The sequence below is a fragment of the Labrus bergylta genome, chromosome 19 (assembly GCF_963930695.1).
Source record: "Labrus bergylta chromosome 19, fLabBer1.1, whole genome shotgun sequence".
Taxonomy (NCBI): domain Eukaryota; kingdom Metazoa; phylum Chordata; class Actinopteri; order Labriformes; family Labridae; genus Labrus; species Labrus bergylta.
In genome coordinates this window covers 10,858,874-10,882,871 of record NC_089213.1, presented here as the reverse complement: position 1 = coordinate 10,882,871, position 23,998 = coordinate 10,858,874, and the positions used below count along the sequence as shown (strand labels likewise).

The 23,998-nt window shown below is 40.5% G+C and overlaps 2 protein-coding genes across 4 annotated transcripts in view; one reads left to right on the top strand and one right to left on the bottom strand.

The window, feature by feature from the left end:
- Nucleotides 1-5,508, top strand: part of adck5 (aarF domain containing kinase 5) — an 8,465-nt gene extending 2,957 nt beyond the window's left edge. The window contains exons 5-15 of one of the 2 annotated variants that reach the window (XM_020644109.3): nucleotides 14-214; nucleotides 316-456; nucleotides 1,208-1,321; nucleotides 1,417-1,548; nucleotides 1,643-1,726; nucleotides 1,821-1,902; nucleotides 2,589-2,667; nucleotides 2,749-2,840; nucleotides 3,000-3,252; nucleotides 3,538-3,654; nucleotides 4,684-5,508. In XM_020644109.3, coding sequence (XP_020499765.2) covers nucleotides 14-214; nucleotides 316-456; nucleotides 1,208-1,321; nucleotides 1,417-1,548; nucleotides 1,643-1,726; nucleotides 1,821-1,902; nucleotides 2,589-2,667; nucleotides 2,749-2,840; nucleotides 3,000-3,252; nucleotides 3,538-3,654; nucleotides 4,684-4,786 — 1,398 coding nt within the window. In that variant the 3' untranslated portion in view covers nucleotides 4,787-5,508. The remainder of the gene's footprint in view (nucleotides 1-13; nucleotides 215-315; nucleotides 457-1,207; nucleotides 1,322-1,416; nucleotides 1,549-1,642; nucleotides 1,727-1,820; nucleotides 1,903-2,588; nucleotides 2,668-2,748; nucleotides 2,841-2,999; nucleotides 3,253-3,537; nucleotides 3,655-4,683) is intronic. The other variant, XM_020644110.3, reaches the window with a different exon arrangement.
- A 55-nt stretch (nucleotides 5,509-5,563) lies between these two features.
- Nucleotides 5,564-23,354, bottom strand: cpsf1 (cleavage and polyadenylation specific factor 1). Of its 2 annotated transcripts, none has more exons than XM_020644112.3 (38): nucleotides 23,195-23,354; nucleotides 21,815-21,980; nucleotides 21,654-21,681; nucleotides 21,394-21,527; nucleotides 21,192-21,272; nucleotides 20,908-21,059; nucleotides 20,102-20,248; nucleotides 19,775-19,914; nucleotides 19,562-19,672; nucleotides 19,353-19,446; nucleotides 19,177-19,264; nucleotides 18,616-18,759; nucleotides 18,453-18,504; nucleotides 18,280-18,353; nucleotides 18,104-18,178; nucleotides 17,936-18,016; nucleotides 17,290-17,385; nucleotides 16,991-17,167; nucleotides 16,582-16,723; nucleotides 15,892-16,070; nucleotides 15,491-15,630; nucleotides 15,213-15,393; nucleotides 14,904-15,110; nucleotides 13,698-13,784; nucleotides 13,463-13,609; nucleotides 13,169-13,321; nucleotides 11,787-11,903; nucleotides 11,402-11,492; nucleotides 10,645-10,729; nucleotides 9,053-9,194; nucleotides 8,767-8,919; nucleotides 8,408-8,584; nucleotides 8,056-8,122; nucleotides 7,923-7,970; nucleotides 7,680-7,835; nucleotides 6,204-6,333; nucleotides 5,901-6,039; nucleotides 5,564-5,794 (listed from the first exon to the last, which is right to left on the bottom strand). In XM_020644112.3, the coding sequence occupies exons 2-38, from the start codon at nucleotides 21,956-21,958 to the stop codon at nucleotides 5,747-5,749; spliced, it is 4,407 nt and encodes a 1,468-aa protein (XP_020499768.2). In that variant the 5' UTR covers nucleotides 21,959-21,980; nucleotides 23,195-23,354; the 3' UTR covers nucleotides 5,564-5,746. The 2 variants fall into 2 exon arrangements, with proteins under 2 accessions (XP_020499768.2, XP_029135227.2); XM_029279394.2 differs by having other exon boundaries at nucleotides 17,308-17,385.
- Between the last annotated feature and the right edge of the window lie 644 nt (nucleotides 23,355-23,998).

Below are 23,998 nucleotides of genomic sequence, written 5' to 3'. Positions count from 1 at the left end.
CCTCCCCTGCTAGAACAGCCCATCCTACCATACTGAGATGTCAGCGTGCCACCAGAGGGCAGCAGAGTGCATGGTGGAAGGAGCCATAAAGAATGGAGGAATATACGTCAAACTTGGCCAAGGTCTGTGTTCCTTCAATCACCTCTTACCCCCCGAATACATCCGTACCTTGCAAATACTTGAAGACAAAGCCTTGAACAGGAAGTACAAAGAGGTGAGAACTGCAGCACAAACAAGGCACGCGCTTCACTGAGCGAGGACAGCTTTTAAAAAAAAAAAAAAAAAAAAATGTCGGATTGTTTGTCTCTGTGACAGGTGGATGCTCTCTTCCAAGAAGACTTCGACAAGACCCCGGAGCAGCTTTTTAAAACATTCGACTATGATCCCATCGCTGCGGCCAGCCTGGCCCAAGTTCACAAGGCAGAGCTGTTTGACGGGACTCCCGTTGCTGTGAAGGTAAGCAAGGTGTCTGAGAGCTGAAGTTAACATTATAATGTCCTTCTTTGGCTGAATTTTGGGTTCTTACTTCCAAGTGCAGGAAATCCAGAAAGTGTCAGATTATGTCAGATAGATATAAAAAAGTGTACAGTGCAGACACAGACCTGATTTTAGACGAGACACTTTTCAAACACCCTGAATAAGTGTTCCTGTTCTTCACTGGCATGACAGTGAATATATTCTAAACCAGTGGTTCTCAACTGGTCAAGTGTAGCCAAATCTCCGGAGTTTTTCAGGAGATTTCCGTCTGTGTGAAAAGGGTTTAAGACACCTCATAGCAGCAGGTCTATATTTGGAGAGCCAGGTGTATGCTGTGAGCTGAAAAGGAAGTATGATTTCCTGAGGCCGAAGAAGTGTATGTCTTACAGTTTCAAGTAAAGGTAACGTCTTCTTTCTAGCCTATTAGAAGTGTACCCAAATGGAAAGGAATTTGTAGGCTGTACCGGCTAATAGAATATTAAGCAAGATTGTTAACATGAAAAGTTTGTCAGTCATTCATGCTCTGCATTGTCTGAACTCGGCCGAATAAATCGAAGATAATTGATAGTCTGTCCCACTGTTTCATCATTGAACGTTTACAAAAGAAACTCCCCCGCCTAACAGGCATTTAAGTCAATTATGGGAGGGTAAAGTCCACATTGTTCAGCATAACCCTTCATCTCTGTATGTTTTTGTTTGGTTGTTGTTTTTATTTTGTTGGCCCCTATAGGTGCAGTACATTGATCTCAGGGATCGTTTTGATGGTGACATCAGAACATTGGAAATTCTGCTGGACGTTGTGAAGTTCATGCACCCCAGCTTTGGATTCCGATGGGTTCTTAAGGTCAGAAAACATTCGTATTCCTTGATGGGCTTGCTTTGAATGTCTTTTTGAGGTTGATAGTGATCCAGGATTGATTTATAATTGTCTTTGTGTAGGATCTAAAAGGAACATTGGCACAAGAGCTGGACTTTGAAAATGAGGCCAGGAATTCTGAGAGGTGTGCAGAGGAGCTGCGGCACTTCCGTTTTGTTGTTGTGCCCAAAGTTTTCTGGGAGCAAACTAGTAAGGTGAGCTTATATCAGGGGTACAAAACACCATGACTTCTAACATTTCATCGACTTAACCTTTCATATACCTATACTTTTTCTCTCCAATTCATAGAGAGTCTTGACAGCAGAGTTTTGCCATGGCTGCAAAATCAACAACGTGGAAGAAATTAAAAGACAAGGATTAAGTTTGAAAGATGTGAGTTAATGAATGCTACAATATGTTGTGCAGAGTTTAACCATATGATCATGCTGTTTGAAATATTCAAATCTGTTTTTTTTTTTTTTTTCAGACTGCAGATAAACTGATCCGAACTTTTGCTGAGCAAATATTCTACACGGGTTTCATCCATGCTGACCCTCATCCTGGGAACGGTTGGTTCATTCATTTGTGTAATACTAGAGTGTAAAAACAGAATAAGTAAATCTTCTAATACTATGTATGATACTAACAGTATAAGAATTGTTAACTAGTGCAGTTAACATGCTAATGAGCTCAATCAATCTTTATTTGTATAGCGTCAACTCATAACAAGTGTTATCTCGAGACACTTTACAAAAAGCAGGTAAAAAGACCTTACTTATTGCTATGTTACAAAGATCCGGCCTTTCCATCATGAGCACTTTAGCAAAGCAGCTAAAGTTACAGTGGTAAGAAAAAACTGCCTTATTATCGGACATGTGGCTGCAGGAGCTGGGGATCAAACCCCCGACCTTCCGGTTTGGAGAAGACCGACTCTACCAACTGAGCCACAGTTCACCCAAAAACAGGTTCACATACATGAAGAAAAAGAGAGAATGGAAAATAATCTCTGTTTCCAAAGAAGACATTTCACAATTTGTGAAAACAAAACAACAAATTCTACAACAACAGAGATTGATCGATGGTGTTCTGCAGTCATGTACTTCTCAGAAAAGTAAACAAACAGTCTTACATGTGAAGGGAAACCAGACCTTAATGACTGCATTCACCCTTGACTCTCTGGACACAATCTATCAAAGCTGCACAGTTGTCATCAAAAATGAACTCATTTAACCCTCGTCCACTTCTTCCTCTACAGTTCTAGTGAGACCGGGTCCTGATAAGAAGGCAGAGTTGGTGCTCCTAGACCACGGCTTGTACGAGTTCCTCAGTCAACGGTAAGATTTTAAGACGGAGTCTGTTTAGCAAAACCTCTGGCAACACTTTGTTATCAACTGTAACTGTAACCTTTACCTCAGTGACAGAGTTGCCCTTTGTAAACTGTGGAGGTCCATAGTCCTGAGAGACGAGGCAGCAATGCAGAAGTACTCCAATGCACTTGGGGTCAAAGGTACATATTTTTCAACTTTCTGTTTCAATAAATGCTGCATATCCCACCCCTCATTTTTCAATACTAGATGCGTTTTCTTTTACTTAGCGTGTCAAGCAGATCCACCCGGGTTGTTGCAGCTTGAAAAAGTAACCAGCTTTCTTATCTAACGATCTGCAGAATACTTCCTCTTCTGCGAGATGCTGTTGCAGCGGCCCATCAACATGCGCGAGCTGGGTCTGTCCAACATCCTCAGTCGAGAGGAGACCACCTACATGCGCGACATGGCCATGCAGCGCTTCGAAAGCATCATGCAGGTGCTCAAGTCGATGCCTCGGCCCATGCTGCTCGTCTTCAGGAACATTAACACCGTCCGGAGCATCAACATCAGTCTCGGAGCACCAGTGGATCGCTACTTTGTCATGGCCAAGAGGTTCGTTTTAGAGCTTAGTCAGTGAAGCATTGGCAAATAAGCTGCAGCCCAAAGCACAATATTCCCAATGTGGGAAAGCAAAAGAGCAAAGTGAAATTGAAACCATTCTCATCCCAGTGCACTGTTTGAAAAGCCCAATGATGAAAGCCAGTGAGTGAGCATTGTTGAATAAAACGGTGTTGTCAGGGGACACTCGAGCTAAAAGTCACAAAATCTTTGGAATCTTCGGAGGTTTGGAATAAACGATGCACCTCTCTCTCTCTCTCCCTCTCTTTTTTTTTTTAGTGCGGTGAGAGGTTGGGGGAAGATTCAGGCAGAGAGGAGCAGGATGATAACTGGACTCTGGCTCTTCAGCTGGGTCAGGTTAACATGGGAGAGCCTCAAGTTTGAACTGGCCTTAAGGTAAAGACTCATTTACTTTGAGTCAATAATGCATATCATTTATTTTCAGTCACTTCTTTGTTGCATTAAATTAAAAACTGTGTGACTCTGGTTATGAAAGTCTGAAATCAACATTGATGCATTTTTATGACCTACTTTTTCTACAGCTAATATTCATAGTGAGTGATACTTAAGAAAGCAGGATTCCACTTTTTTCAGATAACACTACTTGCATATTTACAGGACAAGCGATAAGTTATTACTTGGTCCACGGTGGATGTCAAAATTCCTTATAATCTATGTACTTAGATCGCTGTAAACTCACATGGCAACATATTCTCATTCCTGCACATCTTTTTTTACTTTAAAGGAAGAATGTGCATCATTTGACATGAATATAGCAGAAATCAAGTACTGTATATCTCTCTGAGTCATGACTGTCTACAATGAGTGAGAAGCTCGAGTCCTGCTGGCTGTGTTGTTGTCAGAGCCGTGTTTACAACATGTTTACATTGTTGGGACGGCTGGCTCCTCCTCTTGCATATAAAAGCTGTTTGGGTCAAGGACTAGAGGAAAGAAGAATAACACTCACTGCTTATTTGGATGTCACATAAGCTTCTTTAAATCATGGTCATTCCGTATACATTTACATACAAAGTGAAGCTACGAGCTAACTAAAGCGTGCTAACACAACAATGCAGGCCACTGGCAATTGCAGCTCGAGCAAAGGACAATTTTTGGAATTGTTGGAAGTATGATGCTGGAGGAGAGCGGAGGCTCTAGTATGGCAGAGTTGTAGCCAAACAGCGGTTTGTTTTGATTTCATGCTGGTGCTCAAACGCGATATCTGTGCACATTCTTCATTTAATAAAAATATATGTATAAAATACTTTTACATGTTAGGGGTACTACTGCTTACTTTGCTTCCATTTTTTTTCTTTTCTATTTGTCATTTATATTATTGTAAAGCATTAAAACACCAAGACAAACTTCCTGTATCTGTAAAAACTACCTTGCATAAGTTCTGACTCCGTTAACTCTGCTCTACAGATGGGAAATGGCAGCCATGAGTCTGACCCGGTGGTTCCTGAGCATGCTGTCATACTTCAGCCTAGCATCTGTGGATGCAGAAATGTACGAGTACCTGAGGTAGTTCAAGCTGCTCCCACAAGGAAGAGCGAAGAAGGAGCTATTCCAAGCACGCTAAATGCAATCCAACAGCTTTTCACTTCAGTAGCAGCTCCAAAAGCTGCAACTGCTGCTGCTGCTCGACACCAAATCACCCTGGACTCTGGTGGCAGACATGAAGTCTCCATCATAAGGGAGATATTTTAACCTGCAGGACTTTAAAAGTACCAAACACACTTCAGAGTACTGTCTGAACATCATGTTGTCAGATCTTATTTAAATTAATTGTATGTATTTTGGACATTTAAATTGTTAAAGTTGTTTTAAACTGTTTTAAAATGCTCTTATATTCAACTGATTTTAAGATAAGTTGGTTTTCTAGAATCAATGGAAGACAACGTTTTGTAGCAGATGCTCATGTCATCAATACTTACATGAAAGAGTCTCTAATGAGTTATGCCAAATTATTGTACCATTACAAAGCTGCGTACCCACTTGAGCAAGAGTTCAAATTAACAATGAGTGTTATCAGGGGTTGCCTTTGAGATTTCAGTTCTTCAATAAAAACACTATGCTTTAATGATGGCAATAACTTAATGTTGAATAGTCTGTGATACAAGGATCAATCTGTTTTTAATAAGCATCTCCGAACTGTGCAGAATCAAAAGGAACATTAATGCCAACTCACCAAATACTTTTTATGTAATGTCACTATGTTAATAAAATATTTTAAATCTTTTATTAAAATCAGTGTTCCTGTCTTGATCTCTTTAAAGTACAATAAACACACACACACACGAGGTTTGGGTAAATTACTTTTACTGATTTTTTGTTTTTATACAAAATATCCTAAGAAAACATGGCTGCTCTCTTTTTTTTTTTTTTTAACTAAGAAAAATCATGAAGTTTGCAAAAAGTCGACAATTTCTTTCTCTCCATTCAGTATAAAACGGCTTCAGTGAACGAGACTGTGGGAATGTGGATCTCAGAAATGAGCTGTGACTCTGTCGATCTCCAAAAGGTCATCCAGGATCTAGAGATTTAAAAAAAAAAAAAAAAAACAGGATTTAGGAAGAGGGAAATGAGAAAAAAGGAAGAGCTGAAGTCCCAGCATCCTGTCTCCTGTTTTTTGTACTTACTATGTCCTGAGTGGTACCAATCTTCTTTGCCAGCTCACTCCGCTCCATTGTACTGAGGTATAAGTACTTATTGAGGAGTTCTCCATCCAGGATGTTTCTCACAGCGTTCTGCAAGCCCCGTCTGTTGCTTTGCAGCATCCTGGACACCAGATACAAAAGGGTTAGTTTTACCAAACAGCTAACTCCCATCAGTCACATACTAAAACCTTTATCTTGATCACACTGTCTGTGTACAAGAGAGCACGCTCACATCTCTGAACAGTGATGTGTATAAAAAGTACTGTATGAAAGGCGGAGGCAAACCTGAAGGCCTTTGGGTTCAGACCAGCATGATGAGGCAGCATCGTGTTCAGAGCATTTTGCAACATGAGCAGACGACGGTAAGTCTTCTCCTGCATGGGAAGGAGTAAGCCAACTCCTCCATCTAGAGTTGCTGTTAGAATACAGAATAAAAGAGTGTTTCTTCCGTGCAGAAATATCAATTAATCTATTGCCTAACAAAGGTCTACAACAACAATATGATTCTTTAAAATACACACAATATATTGTATCACTCTCCCCTGAATCCCCCACTCAGCCAGTGGGGAAAAAATAAAATGAAAATGATTGATCAATTGTCAGTGGAAATGTTTTACACTCTGTGAGGAAAGGTGCTCGTTTCGCTTCGACAGAGGCCTGATGACAGAACAAGAGGAAAGGTGCAGCTCGGCTTGTGGACTTCATCAGGACCATGACCCTGATGAAGTCCACAAGCCGAAACGCTTCTGTCCAATAAAGATGATCTTTGTACTACAAGTGCTGCTGGAGCTTTTTGACCTCTTCAAGCCTTTCGCACTTCATGCACCTCGCTGGTTGCTGAAGTTGTGCCAGAAAACTCTACTCTGCCATCAAAGAATGTGGCAGAACAGGACTGCTATTTGAGGCCAAAACTGTTGTGTTACACATCACACAAACAAGCCATTTAAATGTATGTACGTCACATTTTACAACAAATAAATTCTCTGTTTTATTTAGCTTTGTTTTTGTACATTTCATATAAATTTGCATATTATACCTTTGCAAATACATCAAATTGGATAAACTAGTAAATAAATGTATTAGGGTACATTTAATATTTTTGATATGGCATCTTTCCTCCTCCATAGTCTTTCATTCTTGGATATACACAAGAGAATTACCTTTATTTATTAACTGTATTTACAACTAAATTGGCAGTTATGGACACAGCTCTGCTTTTCTCTACATCTATTTGTCATCAGTTAAAAATTGCAGGTCACTTGTTTATTATAGCTAGGGATGTCACAATACTTGCAATGCAATCAAGAATCAATACAAATATGGACAACTTAAATTATAAGACAAAAAAAAAAAACTGTATTGTGATACTCCTTTTTAACCAGCAGAGGGTGTTATATGCTTTAAGTCTCTCCTGCTTTGATATCAGAAGAAGTGAGTTGAGCACATAATGGACAAAATCTATGTGCAAATATTGCAAGAGGCTGATGGACTACACAAATAGAACAACCAACATGATGCAGCATGTAAAACAGTACCATGCTGAAATGCTCGAGACATGAAAAACCACATTATCATCTGCTGGGAAGCAGATATGAAACCTCACTTGCCCAAACAAGTGCAAGAGCCAATGAGATTACTACATGCATGGGTGTTTTACAGATGTAAAAATGAAGACGATGATAGATATAGTATTGCGAGGTTCAGCGATTCATAACATCCCTAATAACTGCCCGGTCAGCTTTGGATATCTTGGCCACTTACCGAACCATGTGATGTGCTTGTTGTCCCAGGTCAGAGACTTTTTGCTGCCTGTATCCAGCGCTCCTCTGCACGGCATCCTCCAGAAAGTGTTAATGTTTGCTCCAGCGTTGAAGTCTGCTCGCCTCAGCAGGCGCATTCCTCCAAAGCTCTCTTTAGCTGCAAGCACACACAGCACGTTACTAGAGAGGAAGAGCATTCAAACTGAGCTGCTAAAAATCTGCATCTTCCTGAACAATGTCTTACCTTCAGGAAGATACATATACACATAGAGGTTCTTGTCTCGATCCGACACTAAAAGTAAAAAGAAAAAGAATGAATGAGAACAGGATATTTTATTTTAGATTAATTTTCCTTACAAAAGGGAGCTAAACATTACCTAAGAACCCAAGCTGGTTGTTATCCACCACGAAGTCAATGCTGTAAACCTCCAGGGGCTTTGCATCCTGTTGCCAAAATAGAAAAAAAAAAAAAAAGTTAAACCCAAACAAAGATGGCTCCTGAATTATTTCCTGCTGCTAAAGCTGCTCTCTTCAAGATTAACTTGATTGGATTCAAGGAGACACATTGTCAATACTTACTTGTACATCCTAATCAATAAACACTTGAGTGTGAGTAGTGCAATCTCCCCTCAGCAATCAAATACAACACTGAGGTGCTAATCTTAATCGTCAGAGGAACAACTCAATCCCTGCAGTTAATCAACTGCTTCAGTGGCGTCATTTCCTCACCCTGCTGACGAGCGAAAGTGTCTTGCTCTCCTCCTGGTAGCGGAGCAGTGAGATGCTCTTCATAAGATCGGCAGCGAGGATGAAGTTCTTGATGCTGAACATCTGGTGGATGTAGAGCTGAGTGTCGATGAAGGCCATGCCCGTCAGGTCGTTGTCCTTCAAGACCCACAGGAAGATCTGCAGGAACACAGAGGAGGTTACCCCTTGTTTTTGCATATTTACATGCAACATACATACATATGATCTACCTCTTTGTACAGTGTTAATTGAATTAAATCAAATATTTTATCCAGTTCAAGAGAATGAGGCAGAAGTATATTTCTGTTTCCTGCTGTGTGATGCGAGAGTGTGGCTGAGACCTTCTGTCCGATGGCTGACACCAGGTATCCGTTGCAGTGACACATGGCTGTCACCGGCCCCTTCTGTTCCTTCTCATACAGCACTTTGAACTTGTTTTTGGTGAGGGGCTGCCCTGGCTCTGGCACCACTTCAATTACATCCAGGATCAAAATCTTAACACAAGCATCAAATAACAAGTCATCAGTGTTTTTTTTTCTTCCCTTCCTTACTTTTATCATTTGGTTCTAACACAAATATATATACTGTATAATAAATCTCATGCTGGTGTTATTTTGTTCTGCTCACTCTGCCTCGACAGGTGACCTCTTCCCCCTGCATCAGGCAGGTCCCTGCTGCCACGTATCCTTTCAGTCCTGAAACTGTCTCCTGACTCCTCAGTGCCACTGTCTTCATACAGGTTACATGTTCCCACTCCTCCAGGTCGATCCTTAAAGCGACAGACACAGAATGAAGCAAGGACACACTCAAACACCACTAAGAGTCTACTCGTTGTTTTTTTCCAGTGAAATATTTTATGGACACATTTTGACGGGCCACACATTCTTCTGTTATGATATAGTTATACAGCTACAAATATGATGTTTTCATTGGTTTAAAAAGGGAAGCATGTCTGTATTCTCTTTAATGTCCAACAGAGCTTTACTGGTTACAATCATTATGTTTGTATGAACAATTACAATTGTATGAAAGATGCTAAACTGACCCTTGTTCTCTGATTATTTACCTCAGGGAACATTTTTAATGAGTTGGGTTTCTTTATAAAAAGACAAAATATAATTTAAGGCACAGCTGCCAGCTGGAAACAAAGGACAATGGTTAATAAAACAAACCAATGGGTGTTGTCACTGTGGCTATGTCTCCTTCTGCTGTTTGTTGACAGTACTGTCCTATATCTCCAGATTTGAATCACACTACATTATATCTGGTTTGACAGAAGGTATAGTGCTGCCTAATCTGATCTCACAGAATCAGTGTGTTCATTTAAGACTGTATAAATGATGGACAGCACAACACCTTGCCTGAAATGAAGCAAATAGATTTAGAGCTCTCTCTTCTCACTGGCTGCAGTACAGGTCATAAACCCTTCTTTATCAATAACAGATGCAGCGCCGTGTGCCCTGGAGTAGAGGAGGTGCGATGAGAGGAAACTTAACAAACTAACACAAGAGTCAATGAACTTGCATAACCTTGAGTGTCTGCTTCAAACAGACAGAACAATGTTCTGCTGTGGACTGTACCAATCCTGAGGGATCTCTCCTGTTTTATTTGGATGGTAAAGGTGAGTTTTCATTGGCCAAGTAACGTCTGTGCCGCAGTTCCTGCAGCCTGTCTCTACTATGCAGACTTAGGCTCCAATTATGAAATATGTCAGTGCCCGTCACTAGGGTACTTTGGCTTTGTGTTTGCAGAGCGGGAGGAGGTTGAGCTGGTTGTTTATCTGTGTATACAGTCCATGGCCCTTATATACAATGCAAAAAAAGCCGCATGCTACATGTACGTGTTTTTAGGTCCCCAGAGAAGAGCTTCCACAAAAGTAGGTGACCACAAAGAAGTGCATATAAATAATTGGGTCTTGGATAAACTAACCTACATTACTCATTCCCTGAAATGAGAGAGAGAAGCCATGAGAGACTTAATCAATTTTCTACAACTTGGATAAGTGACCCATGAATTTAAATGAAAGGAGCGCAAAGTCTCCACTGGGACGACCTGGTGAGGAGAAAATGAGAGAACCAAATCTGCCACAACTCTGTGTTTATTGGACCTTTTCATTTCTAGAAGCTTAACAGGTATTAATAAAAGGCTCTCTTATTAATTTCGCAAACTGCACCCTTGCTTATCATCGGAGTGCAATTCATAGTGAAGAATGCTTTTACCTTGCGTTGGGGATGGCCTCCCAGCTAACTGGAGATATGAGTTGGATGGAGAACTTCTCTTGCTGAGGATTAATATAACGCTCATCTGCAGAAAGACAACAGCAACTTATGAACATATCTGTGGTTGAAGGAAATAGAATCTGAAACTGGACAACAAACTGGGGGAATGGTGTGTTTTAGGAAGTGCCATTGAATCAGTAAACTACCAGCTACCTAAAGTGGACTGTAAAGAAGCCTTCCTTTAAAACTGAGTCCATTAGAGCATGCAAAACCATTCTTTGAAATAGAAAGTGTGTGAAGACTATCAGGAAACTGAGCACTTTTCATTTTTCTTTAAGTGAAATATGAGCCATTCAAAGGCACAACAGGGTCAACCATCACAGGGAGAGCAGGAATAAATAGTCACTGCGCTTGCAGACCAAAATATCAAGAAGGATGCAACATTTGACCTTGGTGTTGGCCTGTGCCTTTAACAGATTATATATAGACAGCAGAATATTTCAGTTAGTTCATTTTTCTGCATCTTTATCTAATTATCCATATCCAATTTTAGAAGGTGGTGTTGATAAACAGTTACTTGAGTTCATCTGATAGGTCTGCTGGGGCAAAGAAGGTTGGGAATCAGTGATATTAACAGAGTGTGTGTGTGTGTGTGTGTGTGTGTGTGTGTGTGTGTGTGTGTGTGTGTGTGTGTGTGTGTGTGTGTGTGTGTGTGTGTGTGTGTGTGTGTGTGTGTGTGTATGTCATTATGCCTGACCTCGGTCTATGGTTTCAAACTCTTTCTCCTCTCCAGTCATCCTGGGGATGCGTGTGCAGGGCTCTTTTATACTTGTACACACAGCATACACCTGAGAGAGAGGAAGCCAAAAGCACACAGTAAACTTCAAATCAAAGTCTAACCCCTTCAAAGTCACAGTCATTGATTTTTTTTTCTCTCTTTGCAGTAAGTAAAACTTTAAGGCCAGAGGGCTTTCATCTCAAACTTTTTCAAATCTGCTCGATCGATACGCTTTTTTATTTTGCATCGCTTTATACAAGACGAGGTGTGTGAGTCCAGGGAATGAGTTTCACAGCTTGAATTTGTGTCACGTAGCTGCTTCAGTGCCTCTGGTGCTGTGTGGGCAGAGTGAGAGGAGCCTTGCCTTGGATTCGACATGGTAGGAGACGTAGTGGACGGTGCACCTCAGTGGGATTTTCCGGACTGGCCAAGGGGCGTCGTAGGAGAGATAGGTAGGCAGGACGCTGATCCTCAGCTCACCCTGGGGAAACAAACACAAGATAAGACACTAAAACTAGAAACTATCCATGAGAATTCCAAGGATTTGAAATGGTTCTACGGTTTTTGCCTTTTGTCAGTTGCTGTGAAAATCTTTAAATATTGCATATGGAGGTCCAACGTGCATGGACCTTATTGAGTTTAACTGGTTCTCAAAGTTCAGCTCTTAAATATTTTATACATGGACCAATCCTCTTAAGGTTGCAGCACTTTTACAAGTTTGTATATTCAATAAAAATAATATAGAAGTGAGTAAGACAGTATGTGGATCTTTGTTTCAAAAAAAAAAAAGCTGAGGATCCTCTATACCCAAGATGTTGTTTTTTTTTTTGGAAAGAAACATTCAATCGCAGAGGCTCATACAGTGTTTCCCACAGAATGATGCGATATCTTGGCGGTGGAGTCTACATTAATTTAGCAGGCTGTGAGATGGCGTTGCTATCGTTACGTTAGCTGTAGACACGGTGAGAGTGAACGGAGTAAAGTCGAACCGACCGCTTGACCGGATCACGTGTGTTCCCGACTTGGTCCGTACCTAATATGTACAGTCTGTGGTCCGTACGGATCACGGATCAATTTTGTGCTGTTGTAAAGTAAGGTGTGCCAGTGTGTGTGTGTGTGTGTGTGTGTGTGTGTGTGTGTGTGTGTGTGTGTGTGTGTAGCAATGTTCCCCGCGATGCTCACAGTCATGACAGCAGAGAGAGAGGAGCAGGGACAAGTAGCTGCAGCTACATCTAACGCGCTTCATACTCATAGCACGCCTGCACTCTCTCCCCCGCTCTCTCTCTCTCCCCCGCTCTCTCTCGTGCACGCAGCAATTTTATGAATACAAAAAATGTATCCGTGGCGGACCTTGTCGATAATGTGGCGGGCCGCCACAGATTAATCAATGTATGGGAAACACTGCTCATATTCATTAAAGTGTAGTACTAATGTTATAAAGACTGGGGTAGAGAACGAGGCACGAGACAGGGAGGTTCCTGATTGGTTCATCAGATTGGTACCTCGTGGCTGACATTGGTCAAAGTTTTTACAGGCTTACAACTGCTTCAGAGAACAGATTTTCCTTATTCCTTTTCCAGAACACATGAATTCTAAATGTCTGTCAGGACCTAAAGACAATTTCAACGAAAATCTTTAAAAAGTTTTTCTGGAGAAAATTACCAACCCTGCCTTTAAACCACAGAGCGATGTCGTGGAGAAGAGAACCTTCTAAAGTTACAAACAATGTAAGTGTTCTTACTGTACCTGTTTGTTAAAGTAGAGGAAACCTTTGGGGCAGTTGATGTTATGGAAAGGTGAGAAAGACTCAATTGCACCATCGATAATCATGGGGTGAAGCCTCAGGGCTCCGCGAGAGGTGACCAGCATCCAGTGAGGAGACGGCCCACAGATAAACACCTGTCACAACAAGCACGGGTGCGAGCGGGTTTGTCAGAGAGTACTTTATTATTGTTATTGCTTTCAAAAAACAGTCAAAAAATGCTTGTCCTATTTTTAAAAAAGTGTCTAAAAATCAGCTTGATAAATTGGCTTTCTTACCCCTGAGTATCCAGAGATGTCCTCAAAGTATCTGAACCTGGCAATCCGACTTTTCACAGCTGAACTGTCCTCAGGAGCCCCGCTGTCTGTCTTCTTATCCCTCTTAAGCTTTGATTTCTTTTCTCTGTAGTTGATGTTGTGAGGCACCTGTGCAGGGTAAAGTCAAACATTAAAGATTCACTTCATTATAAACCACACTTGATGTAGTCCAAAAGAATCCAGAGCGGGTTCTTACTTTTTTGAAGCGCACTTTCAGGTTCGTCTGTTGCTGCTGATCATACGGGAAAGCCTCGTATATTAGAAGCTCGTTTTCAACGTGGACCTTAAAAACAAAAACATTTATTAACATACCTAGTTCTCTTTTTTTATTCAACATTTTTATTTATTTATTTTCATGAAACATTTGCACGCTTGAACCTCCACAATAGGAATGGCTCCTCCAGTGCCTACATTTGTATTCTTGCCTATTGTGCCGTCATTCCTTGAAATATTTGGAAGCGAGTCATATCCCTAAAAATCTTACATCTATTTAGGTATTTAAAGCTCGTGAGGAACTTTAATGTCTTGCACTGATTTTGGCGACACCTTAGGACAAGTGCTACCTCTTATCTCTGTGCACATTTTGTTTTGTGCGTGTGTACGGAGTGTTTTCATGTCATTCTTTAAACAACCAAAGAATCATTATAGTATTTAACTGAACAAACACGTAGTTCCAAATGAATTCAAATCTAAGAAACATGACATAATATCTGTTAACTCACCATTAGTCATTTGAAGTCTGAGTATTTGTAAATTACTGTGATTGAGCCATTTGAATGAGCAAAGTGTGAAGGCCTCTTAAAAGCTTTAGAAATAATGCTCACTTTGGTATTTTTTATTGTAAAAAAAGGGTTGTCAAATTGTCAATATTTGGATAATTTTCAAATTTTCTTTTAAAACAATCACAGCTATTTTCTTCATCAAAAGTAAAGAAAGAACCAAAGCTTGAAAAAAATACAGATCTTTGTTGTTTTGGTACCAAAATGTTGCCAATTGATTTGTGCTACTGAGATAGTGTGCAGGAGTTTGCTTGCAATTTTTTGGTCATTAAAACAAGAAATGACGATACTGGGTGCCTTGGACTTCCATTTGTATCACTGTGGTAACAGGTATTGATCTCATTTGATTTCTGCTTGTCATATCATGTTAAAAATGTTGTAGTGTGACAACCCTAACTTAGATGTTACTTCTCTGAGTAACTTAAGATTCTTCATATCCATAAAGTCTGCACAACCTCAAAGCTTTCATTGATACACTCGTAACTGTGATGGTTTTCATTTAGTACATTTAAACAGAATTTGTCAAGACGGCACCCCACTCAGTCCACTTTCAAAGGGTTGATTGAGTGAGGCGCAAACACATCAATGAAATCAACAGGAGGACTCTTAAAGTAAGGACTCACCAATAAATAAGGTCTGCTTTGGTTGTTTCCAAGTGAAACCAAAGCCACCTCTCTAACCAGTGGCAAATCTCCTTGACGTGTTACTTCCTCTTTTTTAGCCTCCCCCTGTGTTGCTGATTGGCCGGCTGAACTGTCAACGAGCACTCTTTGACCAACCGGGAAGTTCTTCACCAGGAAAACTAACCGCCAGTCTGGGAGCTGGTAAATCTGTTGAAATGTAAGAAACAATCAGACAGTTAAAACAGGGATGTTAAGGAAAGACACTGCATTATGTGTATTTTTTAAATGGTGCATTATATGCCCTTTCACCTCCATAACACCACTCTCCCTGGTGATCATGCACCAATGGGTGGGTTCGGCTTTGCCCGAGTTTCCATCACTTCCAAAATGACCCGGCCCCCCGGAGTTGTTGTTTGATTCCTCCCTCGCAAGTGCTGCACTCGCATTAGAGTCTCCATACAGCATTTCCTCCTCGTCATCTACGGCATTGCTGCAGACACACATTTAATAACATTTTAAGAATAGGTTACTCTTTCACTAAATATGACATGTGCATTGTTATGTGTTACGGAGGGTATTTTATTTACCTGAGGTCGTGAATGATGGTCTCTTCTTCAGACTGACCTGTGATGATTGTGTCATCTTTGACGGAGCAGCTCACTTTGTTTTCTGTGGTGAACATGCCGCTTACATCGCGGTACGCACACAATGCTATCACACGAGATTGCTGTTTAAAAAAAGAATACGTTTTTAACAAGTTTAGCACAAATAAAAAGGATTTCTCTGAATATCGTGAAGCTTACAACGTAATGACTGAGTTTATAGAATCTGTGAATTTTAGGGTTTCTAAGTTTTTTTAAACAGAATTGCAGAGAGTGACCCTGCTGAGAGCCAGGAGAACAAGCAACCCGAGAATGAGAGCTTTGGTTCGGCCAGCAGGGGGCGTGTTTGTTCAAAAGAAGAAGCCTGTTGAGCATGCTTTACTCACAGTGGGGATCTGTGGCTTCTGCAGGGCCAGCCGATGTGTCTTCCCCATGTAGGAGTCAGTCTTTAGCACAAACATGGTGACCACTCCGTCTGCAGTCATGATGACCACATAAGGGTCCGCCACAGAGCAGTGCACTATGGGAGAGCCCAGGTCCACAGGGATGAAGTGAAGCTGTGTCACTGGAGGCAAAAAAATCAGAGTACATGTCAGTAAAACAGGTTTGAATGATGTTAAACTCCTTATACTGGCCATAAAGGAAAATTAAAGTTGCTATTTTGTCTTACATATTTTCAGGTATAAATGACTAACATGCAGCTTCAAAACGAGCTATATTGTCTGATATGTAATTTTTTCAAACCTGATCAAATAACATTTGAGTTTTTGCCCCCTGCAGGTTCACACAGCTTTTAATTCTGACAACATAATAGAAAGGATTGCCACAGAAACAGACCATTTTAAGGTGTGTTTCTTGTTATACTTTTACAGATCAAGCTGTTGGCTGTGTCACTGTCTTCAAATCAACCAGCCTTCAATGACAGAACATGGTATGAGTAGCAACTCCTGCTTTGTCCTGAATACTACATTTCAGCCGATACAGCCCACTTTGCCAAAGTATAAATCTACAGGAATTTTCACTTCCTACTGTTTTCCAAAGAAATTACAACAAAAAAAAATAAAAATCTATTTCACCTCCTTCCAGAAGTCGAATACCCATGGGAGAAACTTGGATGATGTACTTGTTGTTGCCGATGTTTCCAGCAAACACTGTTGGTCCCTGAGTAGCAAAACCACTAGTGTCCAACTCCATGATCTCCTGACCCGTCTGAAGGATCTACAAAGAAAAAAGAAAAACAGCCAAAGACTTTTAGATACCATCGTCATGATATTCAAGACATGTTGTGTTTCTTGAGAGTTGTTAATGACGTGGGAAAGGAGCCACAGTTTGGACTTAAACCCTAACCACCCACTTGGAGGACTATAACATCCGTACATGAGGATGTACGACCAAACTGCTAGGCCATCAGCGCCCCCTCCTTTTTACCTTAATTTATTGTAATTTAAACTGCCAGACAGATATTTATTGAAGTTCTGGTTTTACCATAGTTGAATCCTCTCTGCTCAGAATGAGAAAGCCGTGCTTCTTTGTATCGTCCTCCAGGGGCGCCTCCGTCTTCTCCCCCTCCTCCTCTTTCTCTTCTTTCTCCTTCTCTCGCTCTTCACCATCCTCACCCGTCTCGGTTTCTGTCCCATCTTCTGAATCACTGCCTTTCACAGGCTAGAGGATAAAAATCAAATAAATCACATTTTTAAATTCTTTTTTTGAAGCGGCCCGACATCAGTGATGAACCACATCAACACTCATTCCAGTGAAAACTGTGAGGCGGACACCAACTGTACTTTTTTGTCTTCCTTTACTTCATTTGAGATGACTGTCCACATGTCGTGGCAACCTGGCAACTCAAATGTAGTGACTACTTGGGGCCGGATGCTTCTCTGAGAACAGAAAGAAAAAGATTGAACAAAAGTCAAAGTCACAGACAGTTCACAGTACATTATCTGGCTTTCCACGCTCGTACGTATATACAGTAGCTACAAAATCACGTGTTAGCAGCTTGTGTCTGGGTTGTTTACAGGCTACTCCGTCGATCTCTGAGGCAGCCCTGGTAGACCCAGACTTTACTGTAGCACCATCACTGGACCTGTGGCAGACGGCCCTCGCGACCACAGGTTTTAGGACAGTGCATATACTATACATAACTGACCAGCACAGAAGCCACGAGAGGCAAGTGAAAAAAAAAATCTGGTGATCTACGGTTTTTCAGTCTGATCTGAGTTGTTTCTCTCTTTAGGAACAGGTAGAAAGCTTTAATTATTCCGCTAAATGTTTTTATTGCATCAGTGCTTAAGTCACAGACACATAAGAGAAAACTATTTTGTTCAGGAGGATCACTAACTTTTTTTTTCTCTCACTTGCCACGCAGGGCTTCAGTAAGACAGGAACAGTTGCATTAAAACAATAAATAAGAGTGAAGGGAGGTTTTACCTGGAGTACAGACAGAGCACCATTCTTGCCATTGCCAGAACACACCACAACCTCCAGGTCAGGTTCGGGGTTACCCTGGAACTGTGGGTAAGATGAGAACCAAGTCAGACACCTGTAAACACAGGAAATAATCTGCAGAGACACCAGGGAGTGTTTGAATGAGTGTACCTCTTCAGACAAGAAGGCGGGCTCGCCCATGGAGGCATTTGCACAAGGTCCTATGTTGAGTATGCTGTCACACACCTTTATGAAACACATAGAAAATATGAATTAGTCAACTTCCTCAAAGACCTGCATTTCCAAAGAAAAGCTATAGGGCTGTTAGGTGTTTGTTTTTGTTTTACCTCAAAGGAGTAGGTGGCCAGCTGAGTGCCTGATTGGGCCTCACTTCCATACACTTCTATCTCGTCCACCTCATCTGAAAAAATAAAAGATGAGGGAAACACAGCTTAGAAGATCTTTCACACACACACACACACACATTTCTGGCACAAAAAACACATATATCTCAACATACCTGTCCAGTTGGTGGAAGATTCCATGCGTTTCTTTTTGCTTGGTGGTTCCTCCTGAAATGGATCAGTTATGTCAAATCAAACAGCATCCCGACTAATCACTATAACTAAACAATCGCACAGCATCTGGATTTGATCTCGTCTTTCATGCAATCACAAACACACCGGTTTCTCTTTATCTTTTTCTTTGTCCAGCGTTTCTTTTCCCTCCTCTGACGGCGTCTCCTGAAGCTTCTCGGTGTACTTCAAGAGCAGCGAATTTCCGAGGCGGGAACCCAGGAAAAGATAACCGGGTTCCATGGTCACCATCTGGAGAGGGAACGCGCAGAGTGTGAGGGACGGCAGACTCTTCTGAAGTCTCTAAAAGCTGAAAACCTTTGTACATATTGTGCATTTCCTTCATATTTAAAAATATATATGAGGAAATTACCTCTGGGTTTTGAGGAAGGTTTGGCTGAATTCTACTCAGAATTTTTATGATGAATCAGATTCTGATTTGCAATAAAATAATAAGCAAAAAATCGGTCTACTTTCAAAGTTCTCATGTCACATCAATATCCTTTATCATTATTAACTTAAGGCTGCAGTATGCAACATTTTAAAATAACTGATCCATCCGGGCCTTTGTGCTTATCCATAGATAAAAAAAGAAAAGTACATTTGTTCAAGAAAGAGAATTCCAGTCTCATCCAGTTGTTGTTGCTCACAGTTCCAACACAAACTTACACAAGTTGTCAGGACGCTGGCAGCAGCTTTGTCAAAGTGGAACGCCCGGACACTCCTCATGCCGTCAGTAATGAGGGTCAACACATAACTGTCAGAAAACAAGAGTCAGTGAGGGTGCATGAACTACATCCATTCATCATTTTTGGACAATTTTCTTGGTAATCACACAGACTCACATTTCTCCTCCTTTCAAAGAGATGACCATTTTGTCATAGGCGATGAAGTCAGACTGGGAACAATCCAGTGTGATCTTCACTTCATCCTGTATACCTGGTAAATAACACATGTCATTTTGTGAGGGTAAAAGTCTAAATGATGGGTTTAGTCCATGAAAAAAAAACAAAGAAAGATATATAGGCGTGTGTTTTATGATGATGATACTCACGTAGAGGGAACGCTGTGGTCCCAGTTGTCTGAGAATTAAGAGAAACTCCGTATGGTGGAACACTCTGGTTGAGATACAGCAATGAATTCACAGCAAATACCACAACGCCACCTGAAAGATTAAGTGGAAATAAACATCTCCAACTCGGACAGAAATGATTGTGATCTGGCAACTTTGGGATGACATCAAAAGGAGAGAATTCACTGAGCTCACCGATCGGCTTTGGGACAGGCATGACTTGCGTACAGTCAAAAGGCAGATTACTGAGCGACCAGATGACAGGATGAACCTTCTGCATTATGTTGAGGGAGATGGCAACTATACTGCAAGTGTCCTGACGCACAGCCACACGCCTGTCAGTTGAATCAGGAAATAAGTAGTTTGAGAAGTGTAAAAAAAAAAAAAAAAAGAAGGAAAAAAAAGTCAGGTCCATATTTGTAGAAAATTCAGTCACCAACTTCAGCAGTAACTTTGTCCGTATATTAACTAGCTGAACCAAAACTAAAATAAATACTTCATCTAGTAGATTTTTGGACTTACCCCGGCCACGTCTGGTTGGGCTCAAACAGGATGAGCAACGTTGGCTCGTAGTAGCCATGGAGGAACTTCATGTCTATTATGTTGAGCAGCTTCTCGTCCAGCTCACGGACATCAATGATGTAGCTGGGCAGGAAGCTGGATTTAGGCCTGGGGATGAGAAGAACACGTAGATGAGAAATAGATAATGCATGTGGCACATATTAAACCCAATCCGTTTGATTTAGAAGTGTCTAGTGTCAGAAAAGTTTAACCAAAGAACAGCTTTACTGATACTGTGACCAATGTGTTTGAATTTTCAGTTGAAAAAAGGAAAAAACATTCATCATTTTTGCACCAACATGATGATGCAAAACTCAAAAGAATAATCTAATCTTAAACATTATACATTGTTTACCAATTCTAGCAAGGATCATCCCCTGCTCAGCTGCTCAGCTCTGCTACATGCAGCATTGACAGTACACACAGTATGGTAAACAATGCAGTTATAGAGCACTTGACCAGACAAACTACATGAAGTCACCATTTCTAAATAACCCCAAGGATGTTTTCTTTGAATAGTTGTGTCTGCATCATAACAGTGTATACCAGAAAACATATTCACTGACAGTGATGTATCTGTGACAGCCCAATAAAACGGATATTATCAACCAATAATATCAGACAAACAACTAATCGGTCAGCCTGTGAACGATCAGAAATAAACAAACTCAAGATCAGGTTTTGGTGCACCTAAGAAATTGACATGCAGGTATTTTCAGGCACTGCGGAGAAACTCAACAACCACAACAAGCAGACGGCAACTGTACCCTTCTCCGACTCCACCCTCCTGTTCATCAGTGAGAGTATCCTTCCTGAACGGCAACACCACAAGCTGGGTGCCATAAACGAGCATTACAGCGCAGCGATTCTCTGGATCAACACGCACAATGGGAATATGTACATTCTGCACAAAACCATCCTGAAAATGAAAAGAAAAACAGGATTCATAAGCTTGCTCATGTTAAACGTTTTTCTATTTTTTGACAGATAAATCTACAAACATTTTATTTTTTCCAATATATTTAGTGTTTCCTGTTCCCACAGTACATACTCTAAGCTCTGGCTCCTCAAAGAAATGAAGAGACAGCGTCTTCAGGTCGTGTGTCCCCGGGTCGTACTCCACTACAGATAACTATTGAAAGAAGAAACACACAAAGAGGTCAACTCAAATCAAGTTATTTTTGCCTATTATTTAATTTAGGCCATTCATAATTACAGTTATTTAATGCTCAGCAAAAAAAAAAATATGATACCTTGGCGTCTTTGAAACTGAGAAGGAGTGCATCTCTGCTGGCTCCCACAAGCTGTACACTGGCCATGGACATAACATTGCCAAAAAGAGAAAAGGATGCCACTTGCTCCAGCTTCTCCTTACGGGATTTGGTATCTGCAGACAAAAAAAAAGTGAAGTCTGATCAAAATTAATGCAAATAACTAAGTTTGTATGACTGAGTAATGATAGAGTTGTAGTTTACTACTAATACTTTGAGTGTAAACACAATACATAACCTACCTGAAGACTTGTCAACCTTTGACGTACTCTGAAAAAAAAAACAAAAAAAAAAAAAAAAAACATTAATGTCACACGCATCACTAAAAGACTTTGATGGTTTCATTGCTTGAGTTTCAAAACATGAAACAAAGAAAACAATTGATTCGGAGGATTACAGTTACCTCCACATCGTGGATAATTCTGTAGACGTACAGCTGAGACGTCCCAGCGACAACCAAGTTCTTCTCCTTGCTGGATATGAAGTTGCAGTAGACAGAAAACTCCACCGCAGTGGGCGTGTGGGCTTGTCTGTACACAGCATACATCCTGGTGGGATACCCTCAGCATCTGACAACACAGGTAGAAGCATATTTTAAAATCTCTAAAAAAAAAAAGCACTCAGATGGTAACTGTCCCATTAGGAAAACACACACACACACACACACACACACACACACACACACACACACACACACACACACACACACACACACACACACACACACACACACACACACACACACACACACACACACACACACACACACACACACACACACACACACACACACACAGTGTTTCTTTATAGGAAAAACGTGAGGGCCTTGTAAGTTGCCAGCAGTGGGAAACAAAGCTGAGTTTGGTTACTTAGTGAACTTACAGTTATATTGTATATATTAGTTCTGTTGTTCCATTATTCACCATGCACCTTAATAACTTATCATTTAGTATTTGCCTACTTGCACATAGCTCTGTATACATATATATTTATTTCTTGTTTACTGCATATAATTCTGTTTACATCTGGTCACTACTGCACATAGTTCTGTATATATATATGTATTTCTCGTTTACTGCACATAGTTCTGTTTACATCTGTTTACATCTGTTGGTCCGATCACTGTCCACTCACATCCACTCTTTGATATTTTGTATTTTTAAGTTAAGTTTAAGCTTTAAGATGTATTTAAATTGACACTTTCTATTTAGGTTAAAATGTTTTGTTTACTTGCACTGTTGTTCATTTACTGCTCTGTCTGTCTTTGAATTGCCCCCCGGGGACAAATAAAGTTTTTAGAATTGAATTGAACTGAAGTGAAGTGAAGATGTGTGTTATCTTTAAAAGGGAAGGAACAGCATCATATTCAAGCGACATGAAATATAAAAACCTGTGCTGGTTTTGGTGAACATTAACAAAAATCTAACATGCATACTGACCTCACATGTTACATTTTATACTATTAAATGCTTTTTTTTGTTGTGGCTGTGACATCACTGAACAACCAGGTAAGCATTGTTTGATTGAATCGTGCAAAAGATTTATAAATGTACATCATTGGGCTTTTGCAACGAGTAGGTCATTTTAACACCTTACTTTGTGTTAGTTAAACACGCACAGAGCACTTCACATGTGGGGACTTTGTTATGACTGAGCAGGGAAGGCAGGTAACGTTAGCTCTGTTAGCAACTCGATGATGTTACAGCGGCTGCACCTGACACGTTTTTCTGAGATGTTTTGGGGTTTTTTTTTTGCAAATGGTGAATTAAACCTGTCAACGTACCTATATCAATCACGTTATCAGAGTCTGCAGCTTTGCGTGTCCTTCTTCGTCTTACATTTAAGGCGTCATATTTTGTGGGGTTTTTCAAACTACAACTAGCTCCCCGACAGCTAGGTAAGCTAGCACTTAGCAACTTGTGTTGTTGCCGCTTCCTTCTTCTTCGTTTTTGTTTTTTTTCCCCTTTCTTTTCCGGCTGACAAGCTGCTCGGAGTCGTAATGCTGCCCCCCCGTGGTTAAAATGGTGTAATTGGAGCTGTAGCTTTCCGAGGTCCACTGATACTGATCTTCGTAATACCATTACACAAATGTTTGGAAAGTTTCATTAAGGCAATATAACTTTGTTCAAAGCAACATTTAACAATAAATCATGATAATTTTTTTATAATAATTAATATAACTTATATTTATAGCATTTATTTATATTTATAGCATCCCATTAATCCAGCCATATATACCCAATAATTCACTTTCTTTTAGTCTACATCTGTAAATTTTGTAATTCCTTGTACATAGCACAGACTCTTGCACTTTCTGCTTATTTGCACTTCTGGTGAGATGCCAAACCTCATTTCGTTACTCTATACTTTTATATGTGTAATGACAATAAAGTTGAATCTCATCTCATAATAATCATGAAAATAACATATTTATAATAACTACATGTCCATGTAAGCAAACAGCTGGTGACAGTGGTTCTGAATGAAGAAAATCTCTGACTTTTCAATAAATACATCAGTCCATCTCCTAACTAACGTTACAGTTTTACATTGGTCGATGTTTGCAGCATGATTCCTTTTTCGTCTC